This window comes from Scyliorhinus torazame, chromosome 13 (genome assembly GCF_047496885.1).
Source record: "Scyliorhinus torazame isolate Kashiwa2021f chromosome 13, sScyTor2.1, whole genome shotgun sequence".
Classification (NCBI taxonomy): Eukaryota; Metazoa; Chordata; class Chondrichthyes; order Carcharhiniformes; family Scyliorhinidae; genus Scyliorhinus; species Scyliorhinus torazame.
In genome coordinates, this window is record NC_092719.1 from 164,390,164 (window position 1) to 164,411,330 (window position 21,167).

The 21,167-nt window shown below is 49.0% G+C and overlaps 1 protein-coding gene across 5 annotated transcripts in view; it reads right to left on the minus strand.

The window, feature by feature from the left end:
- LOC140388345 (receptor-type tyrosine-protein phosphatase gamma-like) overlaps window positions 1-21,167 on the minus strand; it is a 1,184,455-nt gene that overhangs the window by 369,561 nt on the left and 793,727 nt on the right. For all 5 annotated transcript variants that reach the window (XM_072472367.1, XM_072472365.1, XM_072472362.1 and 2 more), the window contains one exon: window positions 2,855-3,012. In XM_072472367.1, the coding sequence (XP_072328468.1) occupies window positions 2,855-3,012 (158 nt within the window). The remainder of the gene's footprint in view (window positions 1-2,854; window positions 3,013-21,167) is intronic.

Sequence of the window (21,167 nt, forward strand, 5' to 3'; positions counted from 1 at the left end):
ATGTTTACACTGCAGAGAATGTGAACAGTGACATGCCAGACTTGAGGACTACAACTGCCGAAATTACAGGATCTGTTACGACAGAACCATCCACACAACTAGAGACAGTTACTGAGTTGGCTTCGGCAGATGTAACACCGACCAGTAGTCAAGTTCCTGAATGTCATCTTCTGCCAAAATGAGACAGACATCCACCCAAGAGATTCATTTGTCCACGTAACATAACAATGTTAGTTATGGCATAATGTGTTGAATCTATGTTGAAGCGTTTGATTAAGTAAAAATGCCTGGGACACTAAAGGAGTAAAGAGGGAGGGGTGTTATATATCAGAGTAATCCCATTGGCTAGTGTAATGTCATGTGTTACGCAATGACATCATCAGAGCATTTCACGTGCTTTTGTGGAGTTCACGTTTGTACTCTGTTTTAAGCAGCATCTTGTAATAAAACCCTTGCACTATGTTATACGAACTCGGCGTGTGCCAACTCTGATAATTTCTCTTTGTGGCTGCAACAAAGAGAACATAACACACATCTTTGACCATTTTTATTATACTGAACAATCACCAGTGGTTTTGGACATCAGGGGCGTCATTCTCCGCCGGCGGGAGTCTCCGTTTTGCCGGCGCCCGGGGATTTCCCGACGGCGTGGGGCTGCCCCACAATGGGAAACCCCATTGACCGGCCGGTGTTACGGAGACTCCCGCCGGCCGGTCGGGGCAGAAATGTGGCGGGGCGGGTAGGAGAATTTCGCCCCAGGGGTGGGATTCTCCCTTCTGGGGACTAACTCCCCACGCCGGCAGGAAAACCGGCGCCAACCACTCCGGCGTCAACAGCCCCCGAAAGTGAGATATTCTCCGAAGGGCCAGCGTGAACTCGCGCATGCGCGGACCGGCCGGCATATTTCCGCACATGCGCAGATAGGCCGGCATATTTCTGCGCATGCGTTCTCTTCTCCGCGCCGGCCCCCAGGCAATATGGTGGAGCCCTACAGGGGCCTGGCACGGAGGAAAGAAGTCCCCCCACAGAACAAGCCTGCCCGCAGATTGGTAGGCCCCGATCACGGGCCAGGCCAACGTGGGGCCCCCCGGGGTCGGATTCCCTCCCCCCGCCCCTCCGTGAGGACCGCCCCTGCACAGTTACTTGTCAGATCCCACCGTGCGTAAGGTGAGTAATTCACACTGGCGGGACTGGCCAAAGCTGGATGGCCGCTTGGCCCATCGGATCACCGGGGGGGGCCGCTGACAATGGCCCCCGACCGGCGTGGCGGGAATCTCACCATCGCCCAAAAAATGGCGCCAGAGAATAGTGCAGCCGGCGCTGGGGCGGCGAGGCGGGATTCGAGCCTCGCCCCGGGGATTCTCCGACCCGGCGGGGGGGTCGGAGAATCCCGGCCAGAGGGTCAAAACCAAGGGGACAATTCAGCCCAAAAAATGACCGTGTCATTTTGGGCGGGTTTGGCTGGAGTGGGTGCAGACAAGATTTATGAGGATGCTACAAGGGCTGGTAAATAAAGAAAGATTGGAATGGCTGGGGTTGTTATCCTTGTAACAGAGGAGGCTGAGAGGTGACATAATTGAGGTGTAAAAAATTATGAGGGTCCTAGGTAGAGGAAAAAGGGATGACCTATTTGCCTCAGCAGAGGATTCAAAAACTAGAAGGCATAGATTTAAGCTATTTCTAAAGAAGGATTAGAGGGGAGATGGGACGCCATTTTTTCACTGAGAGGGTGGCAGGATCCTGGAGCTTACTGCCTGAAAGAGTAGCAAAGGCAGTAACTCACGCCATATTTTAAAAAGTACTTAAATGTCTACTTGAATGACTGTAATCCGCAGGGCTGTGCAAGTAGAGCAGGAAGGTGAGATTAGGTGGACAGCTCTTCTGGCATGGACACAATGGGTTGAATGGCCTCCTTGTATGTCATAAATTTTCTATGATTCTTATCGTCACAAAAATCATTCCCTTCCTCAAGAGGAACAAAATTGATCAATTTTGAAACCATTTTACAAAGAAATTTGGCAAACAAACACATCCTTAGAATCTGGTTATTGGCAATGACAAAAAAAGTTAACTTTTAAGAACAGTAATTTTGGAGATATTCCTTTTCAATCATCAATAATAATTTATCCTTGTGACAGAGCTGATTGCTGAATCTCACTTTGAAAGTATCTGCATGACTCAACATGACAGTGCTAATTAGTTAATTTAAAATCAGCCCTTTCTTCATGTTCCAGGCATCTAGATTGCAATGAGCACCACGTTAGGAAGGCTATTTAGGATTAGGAATATACACGTGCGCATAAAAATAATGCTACAAAGCAATGGCAAAAAATAATAATGACAATAAATATATCCTGTGCCAAAGAACGTGTGTCTGCTGCCACCTTCTATCTCAAACCTCCCAGTGCAAAATGTTTTGTTGAAGATGTTGAACACTGCTGACAATTCTAAATGCCCACAGTCATTGTATTGCAAATTAACATGATAACATCTGGCAAAAGATGTACAAGATTTATATCTCAGAAAGCAGTTTGGTTTATTGTATGATAAAATATGATGAAATCAGCTAACTGACCTTCCCAAGGACAAAACCCAAGCTTCAGATATGCTTAAGTGCTAAATGTGAAAGCACCGACATGCATCAGCCTCTTTATCACTGTAAATTTGATCATTCACACATTTCTGTTAGCATGACAACAGCTATTCAGTAGTGAAATCTGTTCCAAAAGAGCCATTGGTATTTGTGTAAAGGCAACACTTTCTTTAATTAAAATGAATGGTGCTTTAGAAATCTGCAGCCCAAAGTGAAGGGCAGGTGCATGCATTCTCATGCTGCCGCTGAATATGTACGTACCTGCTCAAGGGAGATGGAGATAGGCCTGCTGAAGACTATCCATTCTACAATTTCACTGCATGGTGGTGTTGTGAGGGAACCAGAGTATCTGTAATAGCTCCCAAATGAGGCAGGTAGTAAATTCCCCAGTACAAAAGGGTCCAGAAAAGTTTCTTTTTCTATAGGAAAGAGTAAATAGGAATAAAGGGAGCATTATAAATTGTTATATTGTCACATACAAAAAGCAGATAAGGTAATAATTAAGGCACAGATTTGCATTATATTTTTGTTTTGCAAAGCAAGTTAAATTTACATTGTCACTTTTATTTTAAGGGTACCATTTTTACAATTTTACATCAAGACATGTAGGCAAGTTCAAAGCCAAAGTTTGAAGGAAGGAAGGGGAGAGAGTAATTGGATAACAATGTTATTATACTATTGCTATGAATTACATTTTATAGTGATGTTTCATCGATATGGTTTGTAAATTAGCATTATTCAATCTCTAATGTGCTCCAATTTACAATTGAAAGGTCATACACTGCAGACCTGGAGCAGAAGTTCCTGAATCTGTGGTCTGTAAAATCTGATGATGTAGGGTGATAAAAATGTGATGATGAAAATACTGATGTATTTGACCAGTACAAATCAGCTTTCATGCTTATGGCCAGCTCTGCATCAACGTTGGTATTGGCCCACAGGCAGGCTCTGTTGCTACCTTCTTGGTTAAGACAATGTACTAAGGTGCAGTACGATCGCCAAGATAGATGAAATAAGGAGACCACCAAAGACAAAATGAACTGTAATTGCCGAGCTCCCTTGCTACGGATTTGGGCGGGTGTCCCAAGAAGTCCTGGGGAATCCTGTGGTGATATGCATCACTGTATATATACAAGGGGTTAATGCAAATACACTACAACTAAGTAACCACTAGAGGGAGCACCAGAGATGTCATGACATGCAGACATACAGCCAATGGGTCATTACAACAGGACACAACCAATGGGTAATCAATACACCCAGAGGTGGCATTACCACAAGGGGGCACTTCACAACGCATATAAAAGGACAGGGCACACATGCTCTGCCTCTTTCCACAGACAGACATCTAGAGAGTACATCAGGGTTGATCAACAGCATCACACCCAGCACGTGGCTTAGAGCAGGCTTGTAAAGATAGACTGAGTTACTACAGCTAGATTAGCAGAGAGTCGAACTTATTTAAGAACTCTGATAATAGTTCAATAAACAACTCATCTCATAGTATCCCTCTTGGAAATTCATAGGTCAGTGTTTGCACGTCAATTATCCTGAAGCGCAAACTTCCCCTGGGCAATTGTGCTGGGAACCATCTGAAAATGTGATTTAACTCACTAACTTTGGATGGTTCCGCCCGGGTTACAATAGTTATTCAGAAAAATTAGAAGAACTAAACCTCTTCTAACTTCTGAGCAACTATTGTAAATACCCAGATCAGTCCCTCCACAAGGCTCCTGCCCCCCCCACACCCAATTCCATCCCCCACCCCTCCCACAACCAATCTGACCCCACCCTGCAGTCCTGACCCTGTCCCACCTCAATCTTCTGACCTCCAATCCCCTAAAATCCATCCATCACCTTTGGCATCTCAAATTTTGGTTGTTTGGAGTGAGAGTAACTAATTTTATTCCATGCAATAAAATGAGATTTCAATCTGTATTAATCCTTTTGATCCCACTCATGTCATTTCACACACATTAAGGAGCCCCTGTAAATAAGTGAGAAAGCTACATCCTCAGTAGAGCATTCTTCACTTTTAACTAGACTGTGGTTCCTCACACAATTTTGTGCAATAGGTTTTTTGTATTCTACAAGAGTTTTCCAAATGCCTTAACTGAAATCGCAGTGTTTCCTACTACATGGAATACAGGTTTCAAAATCCCAGTCAAAGGCAGATGTATGAGAACAAAAAGATGGGATAGTCATTTAGTAGTCCACAACTTTAGTATTGCTGAAAAAAATGATACCTTTTTGTTCAAAGTTTTTTATCTTGCAGTCTGTAAGGGAAATCAACAAATTTATACTGTGTGAGAAGAGAATGCTGTTTGCTTGGCAAGTGGACTCTGATTGGTAGAGGTATTACCATGGAGAATGCACCAATTGATGGTGACTGACATTTAACTGCTAAGCATTGTTTGACAGTTAACCCAGCCAGCTTGACTCTTACTGATCAAAGTATTGTCCTAAGGAGCGAACCAGTGAAAGATTGTCATTTGTTTTGTTTAACTGAAATAGATGCAATGTGTGTACATGTCATTCTGTCTGCAAAGAACAGGGCCCTGTGTATTAATATATGTACATTACAGTTCACACAAATGCATCATACTGTAAGCCCAACTAACAATCTTGAATTGGTTGTCAGTGTGATTCTTAGCTCACTGAGGATTATTTAGCAAATTTTGTCCAATCCAATCGCAGAATCACATCTAATGTTGGACAGTGTTTTGAGTTTTGCAAACATGGGCTTGTTGGGTACATTTGGTATCTTGCCTGTAGTGAATAATTGTTGATTTCCCTTGCATTGTATTCTTGTGAATGTCCTGATGAGAACAAGATGAAAAGCTTTGGGAATAAAAGATGGGAGTCACCTTTTTTCCACTCGGATGATATAGGCTTGGATATTTCAAGCTTGAGCATAAAATGTCAGTGTTATTAAAGGCCTGATTTTAACATGGAGGAAGAATCACAGCGCCAGGGTCCCAGGTTCGATTCCTGGCTTGGGTCACTGTCTGAGTCTGAACGTTCTCCCAGTGTCTGCGTGGGTTTCCTCCGGGTGCTCCGGTTTCCTCCCACAAGTCCCGAAAGATGTGCTGTTAGGTCATTTGGACATTCTGAATTCTCCCTCGGTGTACCCGAAGGAGTACATCGTGTGGCAACTGGGAGATTTTCAAAGTAACATCTTTGCATTGTTAATGTAAGCCTACTTGTGACAATAAAGATTTAAAAATGTTTTAAATAAATAAATTCAGAGTACCCAATTAATTTTTTTTCCAATTAAGGGGCAATTTAGTGTGGCCAATCCACCTACCCTGCACATCTTTGGGTTGTGGGTCGAAACCCATGCAAACACAGGGAGAATGTGCAAACTCCACACGGACAGTGACCCACAGCCGGGATCAAACCTGGGACCTCGGCGCCGCGAGGCAGCTGTGCTAACCCACTGCACCACCGTGCTGCCCATGACAATAAAGATTATCATCAATCGGATGGAAAGGTGCAAACTGAGCACGAAACATCTCTGACCTTGGCAGCATGAGGCTTGGGTGATTTAAAAAATATACATATGTTTATTCAAATTTTCCAACAACATTTTTAACAACCCCCCCCCATAACAAAAATAAAGAAACACAAACACAACAGTCAAAAATTACACACAACTTTTACATTAGGTTTCGCCATATACAGTAACCCCCCCATATAACATTCAAAGGTACCCGTAGGGAAGCCCCTCCCACCCAGCCGAATTCCCCCCCGAAAGAGACCCCCCCCCCCGAAAGAGACCCCCCTCTCTCCCCCCCCACCCTTGGGTTGCTGCTGCTGACCTCCTCCTAACGCTCCGCGAGATAGTCTAGGAACGGTTGCCACCGTCTGAAGAACCCCTGCACAGACCCTCATAAGGCAAACTTTATCCTCTCCAGCTTACTGAACCCTGCCATGTCATTTATCCAGGCTTCCACACTGGGGGGCTTTGCGTCCTTCCATAATAGCAAGAACCTCCGCCAGGCTAACAGGGACGCAAAGGCCAGGGTACCAGCTTCTTTCGCCTCCTGCACTCCCGGCTCGTCCGTTACCCCAAATAGTGCCAACCCCCAACTCGGCTTGACCTGGACTTTCACCACCTTGGACATAGTCCTCGCGAAACCCCTCCAAAACCCACCCAGTGCCGGGCACGACCAGAACATGTGGACGTGATTTGCCGGGCTTCCCGAGCACCTCCCACATCTATCCTCCACCCCAAAGAACCTACTCAACCTCGCCCCTGTCATATGCGCTCTGTGAATAACCTTGAATTGTATTAGGCTGAGCCTGGCGCAAGAGGAAGAAGAATTAACCCCGCTCAGGGCATTAGCCCACAGACCCTCATCTATCTCCTCCCCAAGCTCCTCCTCCCACTTGCCCTTTAACTCCTCTAGCGAGGCCTCCTCCTCTTCTTTCAGCTCCTGGTAGATCGCCGAAACCCTGCCTTCTGCAACCTAGCCACCCGAAATCACCCTGTCCTGAGTCCCCTGTGCCGGGAGCAGCGGGAATTCCCTCACCTGCCGCCTCATAAACGCCCTCACTTGCATATACCCGAAAGCATTTCCCGGGGGTAACCCAAACTTCTCCTCCAGCGCCACCAGACTCGCAAACGTCCCATCTATAAACTGGTCCTCCATTCTTCTAATCCCTGCCCGGTGCCAGCTCCGAAACCCCCCATCCATCCTTCCCGGGACGAACCGATGGTTCTCCCGAATCGGGGACCAAACCGAGGCTCCCACCTCGCCTCTGTGTCGTCTCCACTGCCCCCAGATCTTCAACGTCGCCGCCACCACCGGACTCGTGGTGTACCTTGTCGGCGAGAGCGGCAGCGGTGCCGTCGCCAGCGCCCTCAGGCTCGTGCCCACACAGGACGCCATCTCCAACCTCTTCCACGCCGTCCCCTCTCCCTCCATTACCCACTTACGGATCATCGCCACTTTGGCAGCCCAATAATAGTCGTACAAATTCGGCAGAGCCAGCCCTCCCTGTCCCTACTACGCTCCAGAAACACCCTCTTTACCCTCGGGGTCTTATTTACCCACACAAAACCCATGATACTCCTACCTACCCGTTTGAAAAAGGCCTTGGGAATCATAATGGGAAGGCACTGGAACACAAAGAGAAACCTCGGGAGGACCATCAGTTTAACCGACTGCACTCTGCCCGCTAGCGAGAGTGGCAGCACATCCCATCTTTTGAAATCCTCCTCCATCTGCTCCACCAACCGCGTCAAATTGAGTTTGTGCAGGGCCCCCCCAACTCCCAGCCACCTGGATCCCTAAGGACCGAAAGCTCCTTTCCGCCCTCTTCAATGGCAGGTCGTCTATCCTCCTTCCCTGGTCCCCTGGATGCACCACAAAGAGCTCACTTTTCCCTACATTGAGCTTATACCCCGAGAAGTCCCCAAACTCCCTTAGGATCCGCATGACCTCTACCATCCCCTCCACTGGATCTGCCACATACAGCAACAGGTCATCCGCATACAGCGACACCCGATGTTCCTCTCCCCCTCGGACCAGTCCCCTCCATTTCCTGGACTCCCTTAGTGCCATGGCCAGAGGCTCAATTGCCAATGCAAACAGCAAAGGGGACAGGGGGCACCCCTGCCTCATCCCTCGGTACAGCCGAAAGTACTCCGACCTCCGCCGATTCGTAACCACACTCGCCAACGGGGCTCTATATAGCAATCTGACCTAGCTGATGAACCCCTCCCTGAACCCAAACCTCCGCAGCACTTCCCAAAGATACTCCCACTCCACCCGATCGAAGGCCTTCTCCGCGTCCATAGCTGCCACTACCTCCGCTTCTCCCTCTACCAAAGGCATCATAATCACATTGAGGAGCCTCCGCACATTAGTGTTTAGCTGCCTGCCCTTTACAAATCCCGTCTGGTCCTCATGAATCACCCCCGGGACACAGTCCTCAATTCTCTTAGCCAGCACTTTTGCCAGCAACTTAGCATCCACATTGAGGAGCGAGATCGGTCTATACGACCCACACTGCAGTGGGTCCTCGTCCCACTTCAGGATCAGAGAGATCAGCGCCCCGGACATTGTCGGGGGCAAGGTCCCCCCCCTCCCGTGCCTTATTGAAAGTCCTCACTAGCAACGGGCCTAGCAGGTCCACATATTTCCTGTAAAACGTGACCGGGAACCCATCTGGCCCCGGGGCCTTCCCCGCCTGCATGCTCCTCAAACCTTTAACCAGCTCCTCCAGCCCAATTGGCGCCCCTAAACTAGCCACCTCCTGCTCCTCCACCCTCGGGAACCTCAGCTGATCCAAAAATCGTCGCATCCCCTCTTCCCCCGCTGGGGGCTCAGATCTGTACAGATCCCCATAGAAGTCCCTAAATACCTCATTAATTCTCACCGCACTCCGCACCGTATTCCCCCCGCTATCCTTAACTCCACCTATCTCCTCGCGCTGCCTCCCTCTTACGGAGCTGGTGTGCCAGCATCCGACTCGCCTTTTCCCCATACTCATACGTCGCCCCCTGCGCTTTCCTCCACTGTGCCTCTGCTTTTCCCGTGGTCAACAGGTGGAACTCCGTCTGGAGGTTCCGCCGCTCCCTGAGTAGTCCCTCCTCGGGGGCCTCTACATATCTCCTGTCCACCCTTAAGATCTCCCCCACCAACCTCTCCCTCTCCCTGCTCTCTCTCTTCTCCCTGTGGGCCCTGATGGAGATTAACTCTCCCCTGACCACCACCTTCAGCGCCTCCCAGACTATCCCCACCTGCACCCCCCCGTTGTCATTGGCCTCCAAATATCTTTCAATGCACCCCCGCACCTGCCCGCACACCTCCTCATCCACCAATAATCCCACATCTAGATGCCACAGCGGGCGCTGGTCCCTCTCCTCTCCTAACTCCAGCTCCACCCAGTGCGGGGCGTGGTCGGAGATGGCTATGGCTGAATACTCCGTTCCCTCCACTTTCGGGATTAGCGCCCTACTCAAAATAAAGAAATCTATCCGGGAGTAGGCTCTATGGACGTGGGAAAAGAATGAAAATTCCCTGGCCTGGGGCCTGACAAACCTCCTTGGATCCACTCCCCCTATCTTTTCCATAAACCCCCTAAGCACCTTGTTCGCAGCCGGCCTCTTACCCGTCCTGGACCTAGAGCGATCCAGTGCTGGGTCCAGCACCGTGTTGAAATCCTCCCCCATTATCAAGCTTCCTACCTCCAGGTCCGGAATCCGACCCAGCATACGTTTCATAAATCCGGCATCATCCCAGTTCGGGGTATATACGTTTACCAGTACCACCCGCACCCCCTGCAACCTACCGCTCACCATCACATATCGACCTCCATTATCCACGACAATATTCATTGCCTCAAACGACACCCGCTTCGCCACCAGTATTGCAACCCCTCTGTTCTTCGCATCCAGCCCTGAATGGAATACCTGTCCTACCCATCCCTTTCTCAGCCTAACCTGATCTGCCACCTTCAAATGTGTCTCCTGGAGCATAACCACGTCTGCCTTCAGTCCCTTTAAGTGCGCGAACACCCGGGCCCTCTTGACCGGCCCGTTCAGGCCCCTCACATTCCAAGTTATGAGCCGGATTGGGGGGCTGCTCTCACCACCACCACCACCCCCCCCCCCCCCCCCCCCCCCCCCCGCGGGCCGACTAGCCATCTCCTTTTCTAGGCCAGCCACGTGCCCGCGCCTCCCGCATCCTCCAGTCCCCCAGATGGCGGAACCCCGCCCCGACCACCTCTCCTACTTCCAGCTCCCCTTTGGCCAATGCAGCATCAACCCTATCCCCCCTCTCCCCCCCGCTAGATCCACATCTAGCCCTTTTGCCCCCCCCATAACACTCCCGTAAGTAAGATGACTCCTGCTGACCCCGGCCTCTCCCGCCATTCCATCGACCCCCTCCAGTGTGAGAATCCCCCCTCCCTGGCAGTCAGTGTGTGCTCCTCTCCAGCACCGCCCATCCCCCACCGGCCCCCACCCCCGTCCTTCCCTAGCGCGGGAAAAAGCCCGCGCTTTCCTGAGCCGGCCCCGCCCCCTCTGACGCAGCTCCTTTTGCGGCCTTACCCCAATTCCCCATCCCCGGGCCTCCACTCCCACTCTTCCTTCATGGGGTGTGCCCCTCCAACACCGACGCCCACACTCTCCCACAGTCTCCCCATCAAATCCCTTCACCCATCCCCATCCAGCACCCAAACCAGAGGAACATTCCCTAAACGTAATAAACACCAAAGACACAGTAAACATCCCCCCCCAACAAACCCTCGATTAGAGTCCAACTTTTCAGTTCGTATAAAGTTCCATGCCTCATCAGGCGTTTCGAAATAGTGGTGCCGATTCTGGAACGTGACCCACAATCGCGCTGGCTGCAGCATACCGAACTTCACCCCCTTTCGATGGAGCACCGCCTTAGCCCGATTGAAACCAGCTCTCTTCTTAGCCACCTCTGCACTCCAGTCCTGGTAGATTCGGATCTCCGTGTTCTCCCACCTGCTGCTCCGCTCTTTCTTGGCCCATCTCAGGACACACTCTCTGTCCATAAAGCGGTGGAACCTCACCACTACTGCCCTTGGCGGCTCGTTGGCCTTGGGTCTCCCTGCTAGGACCCGGTGAGCCCCATCTAGCTCTAGAAGTCTCGGGAAGGCTCCCGCGCCCATCAGCGAATTGAGCATCGTGCTCACATATGCCCCAGCATCGGGCCCCTCTACTCCTTCGGGGAGACCCAGAATCCGAAGATTCTTCCTCCTTGACCTATTCTCCAGGTCCTCAAATCTTTCCGCCCACCTCTTGTGCAGCGCCTCGTGCACCTCCACCTTCACCGCCAGGCCCAAGATCTCGTCCTTGATCTCCAAGGCTTTTTGCCGCACCTCCTGGATCGCCGCCCCTTGGGCCTTCTGGGTCTCCACGAGCTTCTCAATCGCCGCCTTCATTGGCGCCAGCATTTCGGTTTTCAGCTCCTCAAAGCAGCGTCTAAGAAACCCCTGCTGCTCCTGCGACCACTGCGCCCATGCTGCTTGGTCTCCACCCGCCGCCATCTTGTTTTTTCTCCCTCTCACTTCTCGCTGCTCCAAGATCACTTTTTTCACCGCTCCACTCCTGGTCCAATCCATATAATGTCGGGGGGACCTTGCTGTCACCTTCCCACACTGGAAGCCGTTGAACAATTGCCGTTGGGGCCCCTCCAGAGAGCCCAAAAGTCCGTTCCCGGCGTGAGCTGCCGAACGTGCGATCTACCTAGGCATAGCCGCAACCGGATGTCCAGGCTTGGGTGATTTTAACTTCCAAGCTTAATCTGTACGTCCCCGATAGGTAGACCACACAAACCGTTTGGTAAATCCAAACTGTTTTTTCAAAAGCGGTTGTGGCCATTTCCTATTTAAATTACCCAAATGCCATTTAAATCAATGATTAAAAAACAAAGGTGTCATGATATTCAAACACACACATCATGATAGACACACCAACAGACAAATCAGAACACACAACACCACAACCAATGACAGAAAGATATAAAAGCACAGACACGACCCCCGGTGGTCAGTATTACATAGATTACATAGATTACATAGAACATACAGTGCAGAAGGAGGCCATTCGGCCCATCGAGTCTGCACCGACCCACATTAATCCCTCACTTCCACCTTATCCCTGCAACCCAATAACCCCTCCCAACCCTTATGGACACTACGGGTAATTTAGCATGGCCAATCCACCTAACCTGCACGTCTTTGGACTGTGGGAGGAAACCGGAGCACCCGGAGGAAACCCACGCACACACGGGGAGAACGTGCAAACTCCGCACAGACAGTGACCCAGCGGGGAATCGAACCTGGGACCCTGGCGCTGTGAAGCCACAGTGCTAATCACTTGTGCTACCGTGCTGCCCTCTCCTTAGCTGGAGAGGATGGCCAGGACAGATCTGCTACCAAACACACTCAGGGAGACAGCACGTGCAGAGTATCCAGAACGAACTGTATTATAAGAGTTAAAATAAAATAGAGTTGTACCACATACAACTGTGTTGGCTCATCTGTGCACCAGAGCACCCAACACCACATGGTACAGGAGTGGATCGATACCTGCCGGCATACCTCAGTGTACAGAGACAACCAGCAGTGCCCAGGCAAAATGATAGAGCTCCCGGTTCCGCAGCCGCTCCAGTGCTACGGCGATCTCCGCGAAAACTGGCGGCGATTCCGGCAAGTGTTCGAATTGTTCCTGGTGGCAGCTGAACTCCAAGACCTGGATGATAGCGAAAAAATTGAATTTCTCCTCACCATCGCCGGTGCAAGGGCAAGAGAAATATTCACAAGGTTCAGGTTCTTCAGGAGGCAGCAAAGGTACGATTACCAGGCAGTCCTGGACAAATTCTCCAAGTACTGTGAAGAAAACGCAATCCAATCGGCAAGTAAAGGTAAGAAAAGCTGCAGTACTCACCTCGTGGCCGGGATCCCGGAGCCCGAATTCCCAGAGGCCGAAATCCCGGGCCTGAGAGAGGGCTGGGTCGAGGTCGGCGGCCATCTTGCTAAAGGTATCACGCTAGCACAGTTGCGCGAGCAGTGCGCAGAACCGGAAGTTTCGTTTGCGCGTGCGCGAGATGCTGCGCATACGCAGTCAAGAAAACGGCCATCGGTAAAGGAACAGCGATCTGAGCATGCGCAGTCGCTTCCTACGTGCTACATACCGAGCGTCAGGATGTCAGAGGCCCCAGACTGCACCAATTTAAAGGGGAAACGTCCCAAATCCAATTTAAAAGGGAAACGTCCCAAATCAAAAAAACAAAAATCTGTCAAAGCTGTAAAACAACCCTCCCTCACCTGGAATGACAGCACATTGCCGCAAATTGACCCAGGAGATGAATTTGACCTCCGAAGAACCCTCCGACAAGCAGTTACCTACGCACAAGCCGATGATTCCGACCTCGAATACTTCGATGACGATCTTTACAGTGTTTCCGGACCTCGCGAGCCCAATGATAGCTCCGTGGTCCTATACGACTATGACTCGGACGAACCTTTCGTGTTGCACATTGGCGGCCCCCACATTGAATCCGACGCAGATGCGGATTCATTTTTCGGATTTGAGGATCTTCAATCCAGCAGATATGACGTCCCAACTTATCAGTACCGGATGATGCTGCAGCCTGAAATTAACAGACAGGGAGCGCTGCAAGCACACGGAGAGCGCCCTGCTGCCACACAGAGCGTGGTCCACGTCCCGCTCAACGTTCCCGACTCTATGAAAGAAGACATGCAAGACTCCAGAGCGCAGTCCTCGCATGAACCAGAAGTGACTCCAGTGTCACAAGCCTCCACAGAGAACTCGTGGACAGCCTCCACGATAGAAGCAACGCAAGACTCCAATGTGCAGTCCTTGCAGGAACAAGACCTTGAGGGTCTAGCAACCTCTGCTGACCAACCAGCGGCAGACGATGCAAGTCTGCCATGCTCACGCGAACAGCAAGATGGCTATAACAGCCTACCATGCTCCACTACACAGCAGCATGACCATGACGGTCTCTCATGCTACAATGAAGGACACAGCGCTGAAGACTGTTCAAGCCCAACTGAAGACAAGCCAAAGGAATCGCCTCGTCCAAGCCCGAAGAAAAAAGGTTTATGCGCTGACCTTCAGGATCATTATAGCCGAACAGAGATTAATAATGCTGCCCGGCCACAGAAGGATGCTGAGGATTTGCTAAAGAAATTAATTGAATGTTTAACTTGCAAGGAGCAGACTGAGAATAGCCAGTGTTTTAGTACGGATCGAAAAAATGGACAAGACATTGATCCTCAGGTAATGGAAATAACACAACCTGAATCATATCTACAGCAGGGACGAATGTCTCCCTTCAACACAACGCCGCAAAGTCCCAACTTCGGAGGCCAGCAGTTAGTCAGTAATGACTCTTCAAACCTTGAGGGGAACATTAATTGCATTGAACCTATACACACTCCACTGATAAATGAGCAGAACATGGGAGCAAGAATCCTGAGGACACCGACATCGAGTAGCCAGATAACGGATTTAAAACCCACAGCAGTTTCAAGTGAACCAAGTGTGCTTTCCACTAATGGTGAAGATGCAGATAAGGTCGACCCGATTATCCATTGTACCACACTAACCCCAGTGATTAAACAGTTATGTATGGGGAGTATAATGTGGGCAATTGAGAACAGTAAAAGAGAGACTGTGACCATGCCAGTCCCAGCAAAATCAGACCCAGAGACCATGAAGGCATGTACATTAGACAAAGATACATATGAGGCACCTGAGAAGAAAAGTGAAACGGAATGTTCTTTGGAAAATAGTACAATGTCGATAGAAACATTGGATCCTATATTCGAGACCATACATATGGGAGAATTTGGGGGTAATAAACAAGGTTCTGCAATGTCTGGGGGAAGATTTAAAATTCCAAAGAAGAAAAGCCCAAATGAAGGACAACGGCAAGACAATGACAGTCCACCGACATGGTGTGCACCACCAGATGAAAACTCTGACAATTTACCCAACCCTAGTGAACAGCAAGCTGCTAATGAGGATCTATCCACGGGATGTGAGACGAGTGACGACAGCATCCCACTTCCCATGCAAAAGGTGCAAGGTGACAGACCTCGCCTAGTGCGTACCGAGGCACTCGACGATCACGGTGGGACCACTGACGACTGCGGTGGCGGCGCATCGCTTCCACCCTCGATGGCTCGAGCCTCTCCACTGGTTGGTGCATTCCTGCATGTTCCGACTCCAGAAGTGCAGCTTCAGGGAATCTCGGCTGCCTCCAATGAACCTGTTGGGACTCCGGACGGGGGGCATCGATGGAAAGCAGACCGGACTCCAGATGGGGAGCAGCCAAGCGCCGACTCTGATTCGCGCACGCCAGACCTTGCTCCGGACGGGCGGTGTCGCGGCCTCGGTGATGGCACGCTCAGGGTGACGGCGGATGCCACGGCGACAGGGAATGGATCGCGTGGCAGTCCCACTGGGTCGGCAGTGGCGACCAGCACCGGCAGTCCAAGATGGACACACCAATTCGCGCCATCGCCAGACGTTGATGCGAGCAACAATTCTCTCTCCAAGGCGACATGCTTCGACGTTTCTCTGCGGAGTCGCCCATCCGGCACAGCAGGTGGCCGGAACCAGCGTGCACGGTCTCGGCCAACTTCCACATCTGGCACAGTCATCGCCTTGCATGATATTAGTGATGGTGCTACTTCGATGGCAACGACCCATCGGCTACAAGATGCCGTCCACCACAAACATAAAAAGAAAAAAGACTCCACCTTGTTCCTGGCATGCAGGGCGGATGGATTGGTGCGTAGGCGCAATCAGCGAGCTTTGCGCCGCCTTCCACGCTCGCAACTGAACCGTACGCACACGCCGGATCCTCCACTGGTTCCCAAGGATGACTTCGTGGAGATGCCACGGATCATGCCCCTTCCATCGCCACCAGAACCAAACCACAGCCAAGGCAACACTAACAAAGATGTTGAATGTTGTATTTGCACGAATAAAAAACCAAGCACTGCACGAAGTACAACAAATGGTAAAGTAGAGACTTCGGCAACAGCATCACCTCCAACAGTCCAAGGTGAACCAGTGTGAACCCAAATCTCCACAGCTGAACCGGCTTGAGGACCAGCCCATTCTTGAGGCGGTCACCCATTAGACTGGACTTATAACGCTGTTCATACGTTCAAAAAGTCAAACACTTCTGTATTATAACCTGTTTGTTGTTTATTGTTCCAGATATCGTCTGACCGGACCACTGTTGAAGTTTTTTTTCCTCTCGCATCCATGTTTTGTTATGGTACAACCTTGTTAGTGTGACGCACCCGACATCGCCCCATGTAAATAGTTACGTCATATACACACGCTGTACACAACACACGCACACACTCTTAGATGCACTCACGACACGATTATATTTATAACCACGTAGGCACATATCTTTGTAAAAAGGGGGGATGTTATGATATTCAAACACACACATCATGATAGACACACCAACAGACAAATCAGAACACACAACACCACAACCAATGACAGAAAGATATAAAAGCACAGACACGACCCCCGGTGGTCAGTATTAGCTGGAGAGGATGGCCAGGACAGATCTGCTACCAAACACACTCAGGGAGACAGCACGTGCAGAGTATCCAGAACGAACTGTATTATAAGAGTTAAAATAAAATAGAGTTGTACCACATACAACTGTGTTGGCTCATCTGTGCACCAGAGCACCCAACACCACAAAAGGGGCCCATTTTAAGTTGACCAAATCAAATGAGATCTATAGACTGACCACTCTACTCTCATGGACACTTCAGCCCAATGCCATATAAGAATTCCAAGTCTATTTCAGGCAGTGTCCTTTTGATACGTAAACGGGGATAGTAGATATTCATTTTAAGACAGATCTGAATGGAGAATGTTCCATGCACTATAACTAGTTTTACTGTTAGTCCAATATGAATGTCCCAAAAAGGTCATTTTGAACTTTAAATAGTTATTTTGGGGTTGTGGAGCTAATGAGTAGTAATTGCTCGTAAGAGTGCTCACCTCTATGATCACATCTCTCCACCGGTAGCCTAGTAGCCAAAGTGCACCACCCCGGGTGCTGCAACAGAGACATTTTTTTATAGATTTGGGCAGCACGGTAGCATTGTGGATAGCACAATTGCTTCACAGCTCCAGGGTCCCAGGTTCGATTCCGGCTTGGGTCACTGACTGTGCGGAGTCTGCACGTCCTCCCCGTGTCTGCGTGGGTTTCCTCCGGGTGCTCCGGTTTCCTCCCACAATCCAAAGATGTGCAGGTTAGGTGAATTGGCCAATGATAAATTGCCCTTAATGTCCAAATTGACCTTGGTGTTGGGTGGGGGTGTTGGGTTTGGGTGGGGTGCTCTTTCCGGGGGCCGGTGCGGGCTCGGGGGGCCGAGTGGCCTCCTTCTGCACTGTAGATTCAATGGTAATCTATGATTAATCTAGGACAAAGGTTCGGCACAACATCGTGGGCCGAAGGGCCTGTTCTGTGCTGTATTTTCTATGTTCTATGTTCTATGAAACCAGCTTCCTGATTCTACATAAATGAGAGCTGGCTTTGAAATAGCTGGCCTTTTGCCTTTTCACTTTAGGCAGGGGTAAGTGGTCTGTTCGCACCCCAAAAGTTAAAACCTTCCCCAAATCTTTCTCTTGACTATTTGCAACAAGAAATTCAGAGCATGAATAAAATTGGATTTTCTTCACTCTTGTTTGCTCATATACTCCCTCCAGCAGTTCATAAAGTGAAGAGGGCCATGTAAGGGACATTTCCACTAAGCAACTGAGTCAGCAATGGTGTTTCATTATCCAAAAATATTAATCCCTCTCTACTAAGGTGTGATGTTTTTCTGTTACAGAGTACTGCACATCATAACTAAGCATTGCCACAAGGAGCCCAGTTTGGTTTAGCTGGAAGTGATAGGTAGAACTGACCTTAATTTGCAATTGGAGCATGAGGGCAAGGGAGAGAAATAGGGGGCGCGATTCTCCACTCCCGCGCCGGTTGGGAGAATCGCCTGGGTCGCCAAATTTTCCAGCGACGCCGGTCTGACGCCCTCCCGCGATTCACGGAAGCGGCCAGATCGGCACAATCACATTTTGCGCAGCGCGTCCAGTGAATCGTCCGAGACAGCCAAAATGGCGATTCAATGGTATCCCCGTGATTCTCAGTGCCGGATGGGCCTAGCGGCCTGCCCAAAACGGCGGGTTCCCCCCCGGCACCGTCCACACCTGGTCACTGCTGGCGGGAACACCGGGGGGGGGGGGGGCGGCCTGCTTGGGGGGGGGGGGGGGGGGGGGGTGAGGTGCCCACCGATCGTCGGGCCGGCCTCTCTGAAGGCAGACCTCCTTTCTTCCGCAGCCCCGCAAGATCCATCTGACATCTTCTTGCGGGGCAGACTTGGAGAGGACGGCAACCACGCATGCGCAGTGCCGGCCACGTCATGTATGCCGCGCCGCCTTTATGCGGCGCCAAGGCCTGGCGCGTGTAAATGACGCAGCGCCGCTCCTAGCCCATTTTCGGGCCCTGAATCGGTCGGGATAGGGGCCGTTTCGCGCCGTCGTGAACCTCAACGCCGTTCATGACGGCGCAAACACTCTGTCTCCATTTCAGAGAATCGCGCCCAGGATGTGCTGCAAAGGTTGTTAGTCCAATGCTGCACTGATACAGGTAAAAGGCAATTATTTCTTAAAGAAAAAAATCTATTCAAACTCAAACTGAATTTCCATTTCTGAAAGCTAAATGTTATCCACTTAACCAGGAAAATGTAAATCCAATTTGACTTCAGACATACATGTATGGATGGACTGGGATATTGAAACAACAAGTACCTTAAATAATTAAAAGTGTATTCCATAGCAGACTGGAAGAGTAAAAAATGTATATGGCCAGTCTTCAATACTAATCAAAAATCAATAGTGCTGTATGCTAATCCCCATGCTGACCTCACATAACTAATTGTATATACTTCAGCTGAGGAGGTAAACAGCACCATCAACCATTCATCAATGGGCATTGTCTTTAAAGCTTACAAAGCAGTTTTTCATCTTGAAATACAATAAAGACATGAAATAAGAGCGAGAGAATTTATTTCTACATAAAACAAAAAAGCTATTATCTTGTTTTAATCTGTTGAAGTAGTAATTGTATTGCATCTTTTATTTATATACAGTGACCCTGTGCTCCATAAAGTAGATGTGGCAGTTCCTAAAAAGGTTTAATATCATACTTCTAAGCTAGTTCTGATAGCAATTTAATCCACAGCAAAGTATGCAACTTTATTAGTTTTTAATAATTAAATTATTGTATATGAACATTAGGTTCAAAGTAATTCAAATTAAAGAAATAAATTATGTAATGTTCAAATTGCATAAGTTCCTAGTTGCAGTTCCATCAACGATTGTCAACACTGATTTACTGACAGAATAGTTTTGTTAAATCATTATTTGCATATTATACATAGGTTCTCTCTGATGAGCAGAAGATTGCACCAAGTAAGCATATGATAGCAGGTTATCCAATGACTGGAAGCATCAGATCGGAGCTGAATTTACATATGTGCAAAAACACATACAAACACACAATGTGAAAGGGCTAATACCTCACACTGTATATATACGTATGCTCAATGCACTTTCTAAAAACTTTAAAACGGAATAAAGAGCTGTAAAATGGCTGAAACTGTGTCTGACTGTGACGCCTGAAGGAAATACATTGCAGTTTCAGGAAAACTCACACCTTATTATCTCGGAGAAGCCACAGACCCCATGTGGACTATACAACCCAACTCCAAGAAGAGCTGCCAGAGACCATCTGCAATTAATAACCCAGGCTGGTCAAAAGGAGATGAATCATCTGCCAAGACAAATGTCCCACAACCTTCCTTTCAATTCCTAATGGCTGAGAAATGTGACAGGTCATTAGAATCTAGACAATGGATACACATCTTTTGCCAAAGATATTGGAGAGGTGGGAGTCATGTGATTTGGGCCTCTGGCTTGTGGAACAAATAGTATTACCTTGTTGAACTGCATAGCTCAGTCTGCTGCTTAACATTTGACTAGCAGGCAACACTGAAGGAACTTTGGCCAGGTTGGACACCTAGCCCCATCTACCCTGCTTCTACTGGAGGTCTGTACCATTGCCTCCAAAACTGATTAACCATTGCATGCCTATAAGACTGATTTAACATTGCATGTCTTCAAGACTGATTTACCATTGCATGTCTTCAAGACTGATTTACCATTGCATGTCTTCAAGACGGATTTACCATTGCATGTCTTCAAGACTGATTTACCATTGCATGTCTTCAAGACGGATTTACCACTGCCAGCCTATCTCATTGTGTGAAGTCAACACCAACGGAAAAATGAATGATCCAACATTGGATTCAGCCCACCGACTTCCATGAAGGAATAACTTATTTGATTTTGACTCTGGACTCTCAAACCCATATAAAACAATTTTTTTTTCTCTGTGGTCTCTGCACTGTAAATCCTTCTTTTCTCTATCCCTCGCTTTGCTATCTAAATATGGGGGGACATTGTGAACCCTTTTTCGCATTTTGAGTGTTTGCAAATAAACTGATCCTTTGAGTTAATCATGTCTCGACCAAAACTGAGGGGCTGGGATATATGCCGCCAGTTGTAAAGAGGGAAACAAATCAAATAAAACATTTGTTTATGGATGGCCGATGAGAGGAGAAATGATTGCCGTTTACATGAACCCAACCTCACAATCCTGTCTGTAACAACACTCTAACATGAACATGAATATGTGTAATGATCATGGACAAGAACTTGAGCGAATTCTTCCCTCACAAGGTTTCTAATTCCACTCTTACAGATTAACAAAATGGACAACAATCCATGACTTTTTGTTAACATAGATTCATAGAATTTACAGTGCAGAAGGTGGCCATTCAGCCCATCGAGTCTGCACCGGCCCTTGGAAAGAGCACCCTACCCAAGCCCACACCTCCATCCTATTCCTGTAACCCAGTAACCCCACCCCACCTTTTGGACAGTAAGGGCAATTTA